The 13,700-nt window shown below is 38.6% G+C and overlaps 1 protein-coding gene across 8 annotated transcripts in view; it reads left to right on the plus strand.

Moving 5' to 3' along the window:
• LOC144694481 (exocyst complex component 6-like) overlaps positions 1-12,050 on the plus strand; it is a 187,181-nt gene extending 175,131 nt beyond the window's left edge. For 6 of the 8 annotated variants that reach the window (XM_078564955.1, XM_078564954.1, XM_078564957.1 and 3 more), the window contains 2 exons: positions 1,141-1,253; positions 10,821-12,050. In XM_078564955.1, coding sequence (XP_078421081.1) covers positions 1,141-1,253; positions 10,821-10,953 — 246 coding nt within the window. In that variant the 3' untranslated portion in view covers positions 10,954-12,050. The remainder of the gene's footprint in view (positions 1-1,140; positions 1,254-10,820) is intronic. The other 2 variants (XR_013579762.1, XR_013579763.1) reach the window with 1 other exon arrangement.
• Positions 12,051-13,700: the final 1,650 nt, after the last annotated feature.

Below are 13,700 nucleotides of genomic sequence, written 5' to 3' on the forward strand. Positions count from 1 at the left end.
ATTCACTGGGAAACCAAGAACGGCTTAATATACAACCTAGTTCTTCCCTATGTAACATGACTCCGAGCCTCTCATCTGTAGGTGAATGTGGTAGCCATCCTACATGCAAACAGTCATGAGATAAATCAACAGCTAATTGTTTTTGGTGTTGGTTGAAGGAGTGATTTGGCCCAGAACATCAGCAAAGTTCCTTATCCTTTTTTAAATAGTGTTATGGGAATTTTAACAACCCCCTTTAACAATCAAACTGGAAGTGGTTTAATGTCTTAGCTGAAGAATTGCATCTCCAACAGTGCCTGAGTACATCATTGCGATTTTAGCCCTTATTATATGTTCTTGGAGTGGGGCTTCAACCTCAAAAGTTGAGAGTGCTGCCAACTACATTAAACTGACACCTCTTAAAAGACAACCAACATTTGTTCAGGAATTGAGGTGTTGTTCAAAGAGATTGCTGACATTGATGGAAAAATACAGTCATTATTTTACCCTGCTACTTTGATTTTCAGAAAATCATGGTAGGGAGCCGCAGGGATAAAATATGATGCTGAATAGAGGACAAGGAAAGGGAAAGTAAGTTCTGTTTTCCATTGGCTTTCCAATGGTAGACAGTATCACATACAAGGTGCAGTTAAAAATGTGAGTAACGCTTAAGAGGTTGCAGGTTTGTAGTTCAGTGCTGCTCTCCTGGAACCCAAGCGTCAAAGTAAAAGTACCTTATCAAGTTACCTGTCCAACACTGGGTTCGGCAAATCAGGAAACGAGTAAACGTTTGAAGCAGACTGTTAACACCTGTCCAGTTCGAATTTGTTAATTTAATCTCTTCAAAGTGGCTTCTGGCATTTAGTACTTTAAACTTGGAAAAGTTTCTTTTGTATGGTGCTTATTGCATTTTGATTCAAATCGGCTAACAATTTAAAGTTGCAGAGTTGATTTGAATTGTGTTTCAACTATTTGTGCCTAATAGCTTTAAAATAAAATCCATTGCGTGAAAAAGAAGTCTCAAGGTAACCTGCTTTTGGTTCAGTCCTACTATCATTCTATGAGAGTTGCATTCCTTCCAACATGATGGCACTTAAATATAAATTACACCAGTACTTATTTTATAAGTGTGTAATACTATGTATTGCTTGACTTTTGTAGCTACTTGACCTGTTTATGGTGTGGGACTGGTCGACATATCTAGCTGATTATGGGCAAGCCACATCCAAGTATCTGAGAGTGAATCCCAGCACAGCTCTGATCCTTCTTGAGAAGTAAGCAGTTATATACAGCTTTATGCCTCTTTTACATGTGTTGTTAAGTATGGTTACCACTACCTTAGGCAATATGTAACATGGTGATTCTTGGTTTGTATTTTTTTAAATGACTTGCATTCTGAAGAAAAGCATTAGTCTGTTTAGTTTATTTCATGTTTACTTTCTTTTCCATTTTGTCTTGTCATTTATAAGATCAGGAAGTTGTATTATTTATATTTGTGTTTTAGATATAAACTGGAATTTTGGTTAAAAATACACATTGCAAATTCTAGTACATTAACAGCAGAATTTTGCAACTGTCCTTTCTAATTGCTTGAAGTAGGTTTTGACTTTCTCTCATCATTCATTATTTCATCATTCTTCTTTTGCTAAATTGTTGCAAAGCAGAATCTACAGAGGGTAAGTAGTTTGCATATTCTAGGTAGTGCTGCTCATTCATTGTTGTGAATTGAGGCTATGTGGCTCCATTGGGAATTGCATTTTATGTTTTAGAAATTTTCATGATTAATGTGTGCATATTTAACATCATAGATTTATGAGCCATTGACTTAAAGCATTTGTGACATGCTTGATTATAAACTGCTCTGATTTTTGCTGTCCTAAACCTGATTGGGAAAGCAGCTACCATCTAAAGCAGTTAACATCCAACTTAATGACATTGAAAGCTATCCCTTTGAGCAATCTAATGAGATTTCTTTTTTTTTTGGTAATCTGAGTAAGTTTCCTGTTAAGACAAATAAATTTTGATTGTTGTGGTGATGTTTTAAGTTTTTGATGCTGTGTTTTGGGAATGCAGTTTACACTGACTTCAAAACCAATGAATAAGTAATCTGTTTATCCACTTTTGTGTACATGACTCATCTTCATTGAGCTATAGGATATATCTATCAGGAGCAATTGGTAGTGCATAATGCATAATTTGGCTACAGTTGAAAAAACCTGGAGAAACACCAAGAATGGACAACATCAGAGAAAAAGTTTTTGTTAAATTATTCTTTCACGGGATGTGAGCATTGCTAGGCCAGCATTTATTGCCCATCCTTAATTGCCCTTGAGAAAGTGGTGATGAGTCGCCTTCTTGAACTGCTGCAGTCCATGTCTTGTAGGTACACCCACAGTGCTGTTAGAACCATAGAAAAGTTATGGTTCAGAAGGAGGCCATTCAGCCCATCGTGTCTGTGTCAACCAAAAGAGAGAGAAAAAAAAACTAACTACTAATTTTTAATCCCACTTTCCAGCACCAGCACCTGGTCTGTAGCCTTGCATGTTACAGCACGCAGATCCAGGAAGCTTTTAAATGAGTTGAGCATTTCAGCCTCAACCACCAAGTTAGACAGTGAATTCCAGGTGCCCACCACCGTCTGGGTGGAAAAGATTTTGCTCATGTCTCCTCTAATCCTTCTACCAATCACCTTAAATCTATGCCCCCTGGCAATTGACCCCTCAGCTAGGGGAAACAAGTCTTTCCTGTCTACCCTATTTAGGCCCCTCACAATTTGGTACACCTCAATTAGGCCACTCCTCAGCCTCCTCTGATCTGAGCAAAACAACCCTAGCCTATCCAATCTTTCCTCAAAACTGCAATTTTTCTGCCCTGGCAACATTCTTGTAAATCTCCTTTGCACTCTCTCCAGAGCAATTATGTCCTTCCTGTAATGTGGTGACCAGAACTGTACACACAATTCTAGCTGTGGCCTAACTAATGTTTTATATAGTTCCTGATTACATCCCTGCTTTTGTATTCAATACCTCAATAATTCCATTCACAAAAACATCCAACAACCAATACCCTTTGTATCCTGTCGCTGAGCCAATTTTGGATCCGACTCATCACCTTCCCCTGTATCCCATGAGATCTCACTTCTGACCAGTCTGTCATATGGGATTTTGTCAAATGCTTTACTAAAATCCATGTAGACAACATCCTCCATCAATCTTTGTAACTTGCTCAAAAAATTCTATGAAGTTAGGAAGACACAACCTTCCCTTAACAAAACCATGCTGACAATCCCTGATCAATCCGTGCCTTTCTAAGTGACAATTTATCTTGTCTCTCAGAATTGATTCCAATAATTGGCCCACCACTGAAGTCAGACTGACTGGCTGATAATTTTCTGACCTATCCCTTGCACCCTTTTAGATATTGGTACAATGTTCACAGATCTCTAATCCTCTGATACCTCGCCTGTATCTAGTGAGGATTGGATAATTATCCTCCGAGCATCTGCTATTTCCTCCCTGGCTTCCTTTAACAACCTGGGATACAATCCATCTGGCCCTGGTGATGTATCCGCCTTCAAGGATGCCAGTCCCTCCAGCACTTCTCCTCTCATTATGCTTATTGTATCTAATATTTCACACTCCTCCTCCTTAACTAGAATGTCTGCATCATCCCTCTCCTTAGCGAACACAGGGACAAAGTACTCCTTGAGAACCCTGCCCACATCTTCAGTATCCATGCACAAGTTACCATGTATATCTCTGATAGGCTCTACCCTTTCCTTAATTGTTCCCTTACTCTTAATGTACTAGTAAAACATCTTTGGGTTTTCTTTGATTTTACCTGCCAGTATTTTTTCTTATCCTTTTTGCTTTCCTCATTTCCTTTTTTACTTCACCCCTGTACTTTGTATACTCCTTTATATAGACTTTCTACAATATTAAGCTTTTTGTGACTGTCATAAGCTTTCTTTTTCTGCTTTATATTACCCTGTATGCTTCTGGATAACCAGGGGCTCTAGATTTGGCAGTACCACCCTTTTTCTTTATGGGGATATGTCTACACTATGGCCATAGAATCTCGCTTTTGAATGCCTCCCACTGATTTGACACTGTTTTCCTTTCTTGTAGTTGTATCCAGTCCACTTTTGCCAGTTCACCTCTCAGCTATGTAAAATTTGTCTTCCCCAATATAGAACTTTTACTCTTGTTCTGTCGTTGGCCTTTTCCATAATGATGCTAAATCTAACTGTATTATGGTCAGTATCTCCAAAATGGTCCAAGGAAGGGAATTTCAGGATCTTAACCAAGTGATGGTGAAGGAATGGCAATATAGTTCCAAGTCAGGATGGTGCAGGGCTTGGAGAGGAACTAGCAGGTGGTGGTGCCCTAGTATGCATCTGCTGCCCTCGTCCTTCTAGGTGATAGAGGTCATGGGTTTGGAATGTACTGTCGAAGGAACCTTAGTGAACTGCTGCAGTACATCTTGTAGATGGTACACACTGCTGCCACTGAGCAACGGTGGTTGGGGGAGTGAATGTTTAAGGTGGTGGATGGAGTGCCAATCAAATGGACCTCTTTGTCCTGGATGGTGTCAAGCTTCTTGTGTAGTTGGAGCTGCACTCATCCAAGCAAGTGGAGAGTATTCCATCACACTCCTGACTTGTGCCTTGTAGATGGTGGACAGGCTTTAGGGAGGTGAGCTACTCACCGCAGAATTTTCACCCTTTGACCAAGTTCTGTTCATCTTAAAAGAAAGAACTTGCATTTATTTAGTGCCTTTCACAACCTTCAGATGTTCCAAAGTGCTTCACAGCCAGTGAAATATTTTTGAAATGCAGTTAATGTTGTAAATAGGAAAACACAGCCAATTTGCACAGGGTTCCATAAACAACAATAAAATTGATGACCAGATAATCTGTTTTTGGTGATTTTTGTGGTGGGATAAATATTGACCAGGACCGCAGGAGAACTCCCCTTCTTGTCTTTGAATAGTGTCCTGGGAACTTTTACGCCCATTTGAGATAGTTAAAGATGCCACCTCCAACAGTGCAGCATGCATCCAGTACCACGTAGAGTATCAACTTGGATTATGTCCTCAAGTCTCTGGAGTCAGGCTTTAACTCAATCTTCTGATTCAGAAGTATGAGTGCAAATAAAATTGAGAATTTAGCGCAATAAAAGTATTTTGATTGAACATGTCATTTCAAGTTTTTCAACACTGAACTTGCATGTGTTAAATGAGAGCTATGATATAGTTAAGGCTGGTGCTATTTAGATACTGTATAGTAAGTCCTCGTTTTAAATTGTGTTTGTGTTCCTGGAAATTGCAACTTTAAGTGAAACAACTTTGATTCCTATGGGAACCCATGAATCACAATATTAAAGCTGGAGTTTGTTTTGACATTTCTTGCCCAGAAGAAACACAGTACAAGTTGAAATACTGTACCATACATGGTGCAGTACTGTGCATTTCTAGCTGAAATAACTTGCAAAACAAAATAAATCACTGAATATAAAAGAAACCCTGTATAAATTCAAATTGGATTACACTCACTAGACTTGAGATGTTTTAAAACATCCAATTTCACTGCTAGGCTGATGGCTTTTCTTGCTGTCTTTGCAGCAGCAGGGTGTTACCAGCACTTACTTTTAATCTTGAGCCAGAAATGGCCAGTAATTTGGAAGTCTTGCGTACAGCAGGCACTCCTGAAACTCAACATTTAGATCAAATTTAAGTCCAACTTTTTGCTTGAAAAAAAACTTTTGGCTTTCAATGCCTCTAGGGATTTAAAAAAAAAAATTGATGTTGGCTCAAGTACAGTGGAAAAAGCCTCCTTAACAATGGCGCTAATTGGGCCACAGGACACGATGTCACATGAAGGGAACAGACGCACAATGACGCGTGTGCTGCATGATGACAACAGGCGCCAATGACGGACAGCAATGAAAACAGGCGGCAACGACGCAAAATGACTCTAAAGCGGAAATCGCAACTTAAATCAGGGAAAATGAGCCTGAAACAAAAACAACTTAAAGCGGGGCGACTTGAAACGAGGACTAATGTACTTTATTTTACACTATTTTTATCCCAGTCATTACAAATTTACACTTCACTTCATTTCTTCTCATAATGTAATGTTTTGTTCTATATTTCATGGTTTTTCTTAAACCTAAACCATTGAGTAATCATTGGAAAGCCTTAATTTTGCTGAATAATTCATTGTGGAACTGTACTCCGTTCCTTTACAATTTCATGGAGACTTTAGCCAAAAGTGTCTCCACCTCTCCCAGAACAAGCCCTAGGCACCTCACCTTCATATCCATTTATTATTCAGATGATGAATATTGACAGATGATTGCCCATGACTTGATGTTCACATTTCAATTTCAACCCTGTTCTCAAATAAAGTGGGAGACCCAGCCCTTTCTGAGCCCAAGGACTTACAGTCCAACCATGATCTGGCAAAGATTGGTTTGCTAATACAGAACTGGGTTATCTGGTGCCTCTGTATGGCTTCTGGTGCCTGAAGAACCATGACTCAGCTATGAAGGACTGAGAAGGGAGGAGATATTTCAGCCCTCATAGTGTTGCAGCTTATGTCCTACCTGTCAGAACTTTACCAGTTTCATTTGGCTCATGCTCCCTACTATAGGGGAGGCAATGGTGTAGTGGTATTGTCACTGGACTAGTAATCCAGAGATCCAGGGTTATGTTCTAGGGACCTGGGTTCGAATCCTGCCATGGCAGATGGTGGAGTTTGAATTCAGTTAAAAGTCTAATGACCATGAAACCATTGTCGATTGTTGTAATAAAAAAAAAAACCATCTGGGTCACTAATGTCCTTTAGGGAAGGAAATCTGCCGTTCTGGCCTGGCCTACATGTGACTCCAAACCCACAACAATGTGATTGTTCAGAGGGCATTTAAGAGTCAAAGGCAGTTAGGGATGGGCAATAAATGCTGGCCTAGCCACTGACGCTGACATCCAATGAATAAAAAAAACTATAAATGGAACAATTTAGATACTGCAACTGTTCAGAAACCCAGGCTTGACACTTGAATTTTTTTCCCTCCCACTCTAAACATTGGCTACAAGATGGTAACAGCCAAAAACATGGCCAACCTGGATAAAATTCTTCTTCCCCAAAATAAGTAAAACTGCTCTTTAATTTGGCTTTCTTAATTTCCTGCTGCTCTGACCCAAACTCCCTGTTATTGGCAGCAGGAATATCTTCAGTACAGCACCCATAAACAACTTGCTCTTCTCCTCCCTCGCCCTCATCCCAGGAGCTGAATTTAATTTGCTGCAGTGTTTACTTGAGTGCGAGTACTTAAATCAGAAAAATTCTGAGTAATGGATATCGCCATGCTCTCTGAAACAAAACCTTTATTATTCTGCAAAATTAAGTAATGGAATTACTGTAAATAATCAAATTCTACACTCATGCTGGAGATGGTTACAGTTTCTGAATAACCCAAAGACGTGTAGAAAATGAATTGGAGGTATATTTGTTTCCTTTTTTTATTCATTGATTATGGCTAGTGAGAGGAAGTGTCACTTTTTACATGATCATAAAGGAAATGTAAATAAGGCTGACCATTTGATTCAACTTAGTTTATCCATTCAGGAATAGCTGACAAGTTCTCCCATGCCTTCCCTTGCAGTATCCAATTGTTTCTTAAATCATTCCAGACTTTTTGGATCCACTGCTCAACTTAAATCTATTTCATGCCTTTTATGTGAAGGATTTTCAGACATTCTAGCTTTACCTTATATTGTTTGAACCTATGACACCTCGTCATACTTTCAATTTATTTTGAAGTAATTTTCCAGATCTACCTTTTCCAAGCCACCTTAATAAAATCACCACTCAGTTGCATCAGCCTTATGGGATCATCTCTGAACTGCCTCCCATGCTTGAATATTATTACGATTCTGGTAGAGATCGATAAGTCTATTGAAAAGCAAGTAACAGGTTTCATACCTGGGACAGTTACTTTGTGCAACACAGAGACATGAAGAGAGGAACCAGGGCAGCTGCTGTTCTGAAGGGCAGAGGAAAAGACTGTTTTTGTGCTTGGTTCCTGAGAACTGAGCAGGATGCTGTCAGAGCAGGTTCTCTGGTTGAAGAGAACAGATGGGACTTTTAGAGTTTTAAGGCACAAGGAGTGGCTGAAGTGGGCCTTGCTGCTGTATTATATATTTTAATATACCTTCATCAAGTTACCTATACACACCAGCAAAGTGAACCAATGCAGCATCTTTGAGCCTCTCTAAGTAACTAATTTTTTTTAAGGTGGGAATTCTTCTTATGGCTCCTCTGAACCTTTTCCATAGCTTCTGTATCATGGACCATATGAAAGTTCCAAAACTAGCTACAATTTTCTAAATAAGATTTAACCAAGATCTTATGCAAGGATAAGATAGTGTGCTTAGTTTTATATTTAATAATTTACTAACACTACCCAGTACTGCATTTGCTTTGGCTGCTGCTTCTCTGCATTGGCTCTGTATACATGAATACTAAATATATGGGTGTTGTGTGGCTTATTGGTCTGTAATGATTTTATTAAAGGCAAGTTATTTTCAGCAAAATAGATCTGCTGAAATTTCGTAACAAGTCAATAATCATAAATTCTTAATAGATCTATGCAGATTCAGTTCCCACTCAACTGGATAATCAGGGAAGAGAAATGCATATTGAATGGCAACCAGTAAAACCTGATCAGCTGTGGGTGAATATCAGTAGCTGAAGAACCGCATGATGTAATTTCTTACCTCTAGCCACTGCTAATGAAGTAAGACAAATGGAGGCAGTGCACAAGGCACCTTACCTCACTGAATCCAGAAAACATGCTGACAGTCAGCATAAAGTTTTAAAATGAACTGATGGTTTCTGAGAGTCACAATTAAAGGTTGTTTATTTACTATTTATCTGAAATTTATACCGTGGTAAATTTCTAATGTAAGCGCACCTTCCCGTCAGTGGTAGATCTCCCAATTCCTTAGCTTGCACTAAAAGAAAGAAACCAGACATCTCAAAGCACTTGACAACCAATAAAGTACTTTTGAAATGTAGTTACTATTGTAGGAAATCCAGCTGCTAAATTGCACACAGCAAACTCCCACAAGCAGCAATTTGATAATCTGATATTTTGTGATGATTAAAGGATAAATATTAGCCAAGGCACCAGGGATGAGTAGCCTGCTCTTGTTTGAAGTAGTGTCTTGGAATCTTTTACATCCATCCGAAAGGGCAGGTGGGGCCTTGATATAACATTTCATCCAAAAGACAGCACTTCTGACAATGCAACGCTTCCTCAGTACTGCACTGGAGAGTCGGTCTTGATTTTTGTGCCAGAGTGGAACTTCAACGTTAGACCTTGTAACTTAAGAGGTGAGAGTGCTACCAACTGTGAGCCAGGGTTGGCACTTTAGAGAGCTACAACAGAGAGATTTCTGTGTTCTAACTAACTCTAGTTGTTTGCTTGATAAATGCCATGCTGTTTTAGTATTCATAGTTGAATAGCATATAATTTAAGAAGTAAATCAGAAGGGACACAACTAGCAACAGCATTGATTGCCCTGATCCAATTATCCCTTTAGCCCCACTTCCCTGAAGATGATACATAATTTTGATTGTTTGTACATAGTGCTATGGGAGATTGACTGACTGGAGTGTATTTGTATAAAAGGTGGCTTTTCGATCTTTTATCTTCTGCACAAGAGCTCTCTGGGGGCCATGCCTGTCTGTTGCTTTATGTGAAAGTGTGTTTATTTTAAGACTCTATTCAGGGCCTTTTTGAGATGAATTGGATGTCCACTGGTATGAATACACTAACTGGATTTAGTTAGGCATCCCTGTCAGTCCACTTGTAAAATTGCTTGTTTGGAAATAAATTATGGACTGGAGTTGGGGTAGTCATAAGTTGCACTTGATTTTAAACAATTACAGTATTATTTAAGGTTTTATTATAGCATGCATTCTATAGCTAACCTGAATCCAAACCTCCCCTAATGTTGCTTTGACCCAGCTTTGAGGATGTATGCAACCACAATTGACCAGAATTATTTTCCCGGTGTTTCCTCCCCCACCCCTTTTTATGGAAATGTATTTCCTCAATATTTAATCTCTGGGAATTCAATATAGTGAGGCAGGGAACTCAAACAACAGCTTGTATTTATGTGGCTCCTTTAATGTAGTAAAACTTCCCATGGCACTTCAGAAGAGCACTGTCAGACATAATTTGACACTGAGCCACATAAGGAAATGTTAGGACAGGTGACCAAAAGCTTGGTCAGAGAGGTAGGTTTTTCAGGAGCATCTTAAAGGAGGAGAAAGGTAGTGAGGTTTAAAGTGGGAATTCCAGAGCTCAGGGCCTTGCCAGCTGAAAGCTCTGCCACCAGTAGAGGAGTGAAGGAAATTGGGGATGCACAGGAGGCCAAATTTGGAGAAATGCACAGTTTGCTAAGGTTTCTAGGGCCTATAGGGAGGAACGAGGCCATGGAAGGATTTGAACATGGGTGAGAATTTTAAATTTGAGGCACTGCATGTAGATCAGCAAGTGCGGGTGATGGATGAACAGGAAGTCAGAATACCGGCATCAGAGTTTTGGATTATCTGAAGTTTATGGAGGCTGGGAATTAGGAGGCCTGCTTCATACTCTTAACATGATGTGCCACACCAAGTCATACTTTCAAATATCACCCATTTTTTTCTGTTTCAGTGAATTGTGTGCTGTTTTGTTAATAGACTTGTGTTGGGTAATAACATTTACTTGAATATGTAGAACATTTTAGAAGCTGTATATCACTAAAAGTGTGGTTTATTTCTTTTTCAGAATGAAAGACACCAACAAAAAGAACAATATATTTTCTCAGTTCAGAAAAAATGACCGTGACAAACAGAAGCTGATGGAGACGGTAGTGAAACAGCTACGCAGTTTGGTGAATGGTATGGCCCAACACACATAAGACTTGTTTCCCTCATTATTTTGTTCTTACCCTTTATCATTCTTCAACCAGCATTGGTATACAATAGATGGTCAAAGGAAATCCCTGAAGGATAAGACTGTATCAAGTACAGAACAAACAATTCAAAATGTAAAGGGTAGAGTGGAATAAGATGAGGAGAAATGGGGAAAATGTATTGTATGTATTTTTCAAATCATGCAGAAGTTGGTGTATTGAGATTTTCTGAATATGTGCAGTGGCCTTTACTACACACGGCAAGCATTTATCACAGTTTCCAAAAAACTAAAAAAAGGAACGAGAAAGCTAAAAAAAAAATTAGAGAAAATATGCTCAATTATTGGGCACTGTCAACACAGAGGAAGTTAGGTTGGGTGAGTTAACAAAATATTTCACACAGGTTTTACCAGTTGCAGCTGCAACATAATTTTGTTTTAGTTTAGCAGTAACACTGTACTTTCTAACTTTGTGCAATGGATTGACAGTGACATTACTTTGTAAATAATAAAACAAAAAAAGCCATGATGTTCCAGTCTTGCATACAGAGTTGGCTGTTGTCTCCATTTCACTTTATTGACCAGATGTTTTGTATGTTTTACCTGCATTAATGTTCTATCTAACTTGTTTTTCATTATTCACATTGTGAAAAATGTTCAGCATTGTTTTATCTTTATTCACATGAGAAATATTACTGCACATAAATTGCTATTTTTCAGTTTTTACTCAGGGCTGTACTATGTGAATTTTGTTGGTTATTTTTTTTGCAGAAATATAAAAATAAACTTGAAGCACTAGCCTGTAGCAATCACAAGTAATGAGATTACTTTTGATCTGCTTCAGCACATTTCTCTCCTTTTTGATGCACATCTTGAGTCATAGACCATTGATGATAATGATGGTGTTTTCTTCTGATTGTTTCTCTGCACTCTCAATTTGAAACATAGTCTTCACTATCTTACTCTTATGACCTCTTTCAGTTTGTTGACTACTGTTTGTAAGACAGACAAAAATGAAGGAAATTAAATTCTGTAAATTGATTCATTGCAGTACTTTATTCTTACTCTGTAATAAAAGTAACCCTGAGCACTTTTTAATTGCTATTTCCTGAAGTCTCAATTTTATTTCACTGGCTGATGCGCACTTACATTTTACTTTACAGGTGACTAGGAATTATTTGGTCAATTTTGGAATTTTGCTATGTAATTTTACATCCTTCAAAGTACGATCTATACCTACCATTCTGGTTGAGGGTAATTCATTTAAGTATTGCCCCTAATACTTCAATGTAAGGTTTACTCATTAATCACTTCATGCCAGCGTCACTCGCATTCATCCTTCCATGCCAGCGTCACTCACTCACACAACAGAGTGCCTTGACAGTTGTGGTCTGAAAGAAACAGACAAGTAATGTTTAACCCACAAATTTAAAATGTCTTTTAAAAAGGAAAACACATTAAGGAATTATTGCAATGTAGTAATATAATTTCATGACTCATATTATAAGTCAACCTAGCATCACGCTTACTGCTTCATACCTGCTGAATGCATTAAGTAATATGCTGTAATCACTCTCTGGGATCCTTTATTCTGGGAGGACTTTGCCCAAACCAATACCTGGAGTATAACAATGAATATCCAGCAGAATTATGTTGTGCTGCCAAGTCTGCTTTGCTCACTGGCACTGAAATGCCATTAAACTTTATGAGCAACAAGCTGGAGGGGTAGTCAATATGGTGCTTTTTAAAAAAAGTTTACGTTTTCATTAAAAAGTTTCTGAATGGTCTGCTTGGGTTACAGTTATAGAACAGCTAGTGTAAAGTCATCTCCTTAACTTCTCTTAAAATGATCTGCACTACTTGCCTAGGTTTGATGTGGGCATCTTGCATCCAAGTCATACCATATTCACTACTTAACGTTGATACAGTGCCCAAAATCTCTTTACACTGATGTCAAATGACCCACTGAACACAGGCACAAGCAACTACACTGATTGTGTAAAGATGTTTTCTCCACCCACCCCCCCCACCCCCTCTTTGTGAGTAACAGTCAAATCAATGCAACAGATAATTTGCTTCCACTATGGATCTTTGAGTAGGAAAGGGGAAAGCCATTTGTATATCCTTTATTATTTGGGAAATCAGTAATGTGATGCACTGGCTGTCCCACAGCTATTCCCGATGCTCCTGTTCCTTTTTGCACTGTTCCCTTCTGTTCCAACCCTTGAGTGGCTCACTGCTCCCCACGAGCTTTTCACTCTCCTGTGTTTTACTGCTACTCTCCCACAACCTTTACCCAATCACCTGCAGCTTCTAGCTAATCTTCCCCAATCTCTCATCACTCCAAACACACACACCCTGGTTTGGGCCCCATTCCATAGACACTTCTCTTGAACAACAGGCAATAGAACACTATTCTTTCGGTGTTGATTTTCTTTTTCAAGATTCCTTAACAACAGACTCAATTTGAGTTGTTCTTTGCATTTGGGGATTTTTTAAAAGAAAATATATCTTTAAAATGTAACTTAAAATAGATTTTAAAAAAACCTTATTGGGATTGTAACTTGATGAATATGAAGAACAGGGTGTAAATCCCCAATATGCCATGTGGGCAATTTCTTCGACCATCAAATTGGTCACCTGCTTAAATATTAACACAAATTTTAAAAACTTTTTTCTGTCACGGGAGGTAAAATGAAACATAAATACAGTTAATATTGAGAAGCTTTAATATGTGTTTGCTGTTAAGGATTT

This window comes from Cetorhinus maximus, chromosome 20, assembly GCF_964194155.1.
Source record: "Cetorhinus maximus chromosome 20, sCetMax3.hap1.1, whole genome shotgun sequence".
NCBI lineage: Eukaryota > Metazoa > Chordata > Chondrichthyes > Lamniformes > Cetorhinidae > Cetorhinus > Cetorhinus maximus.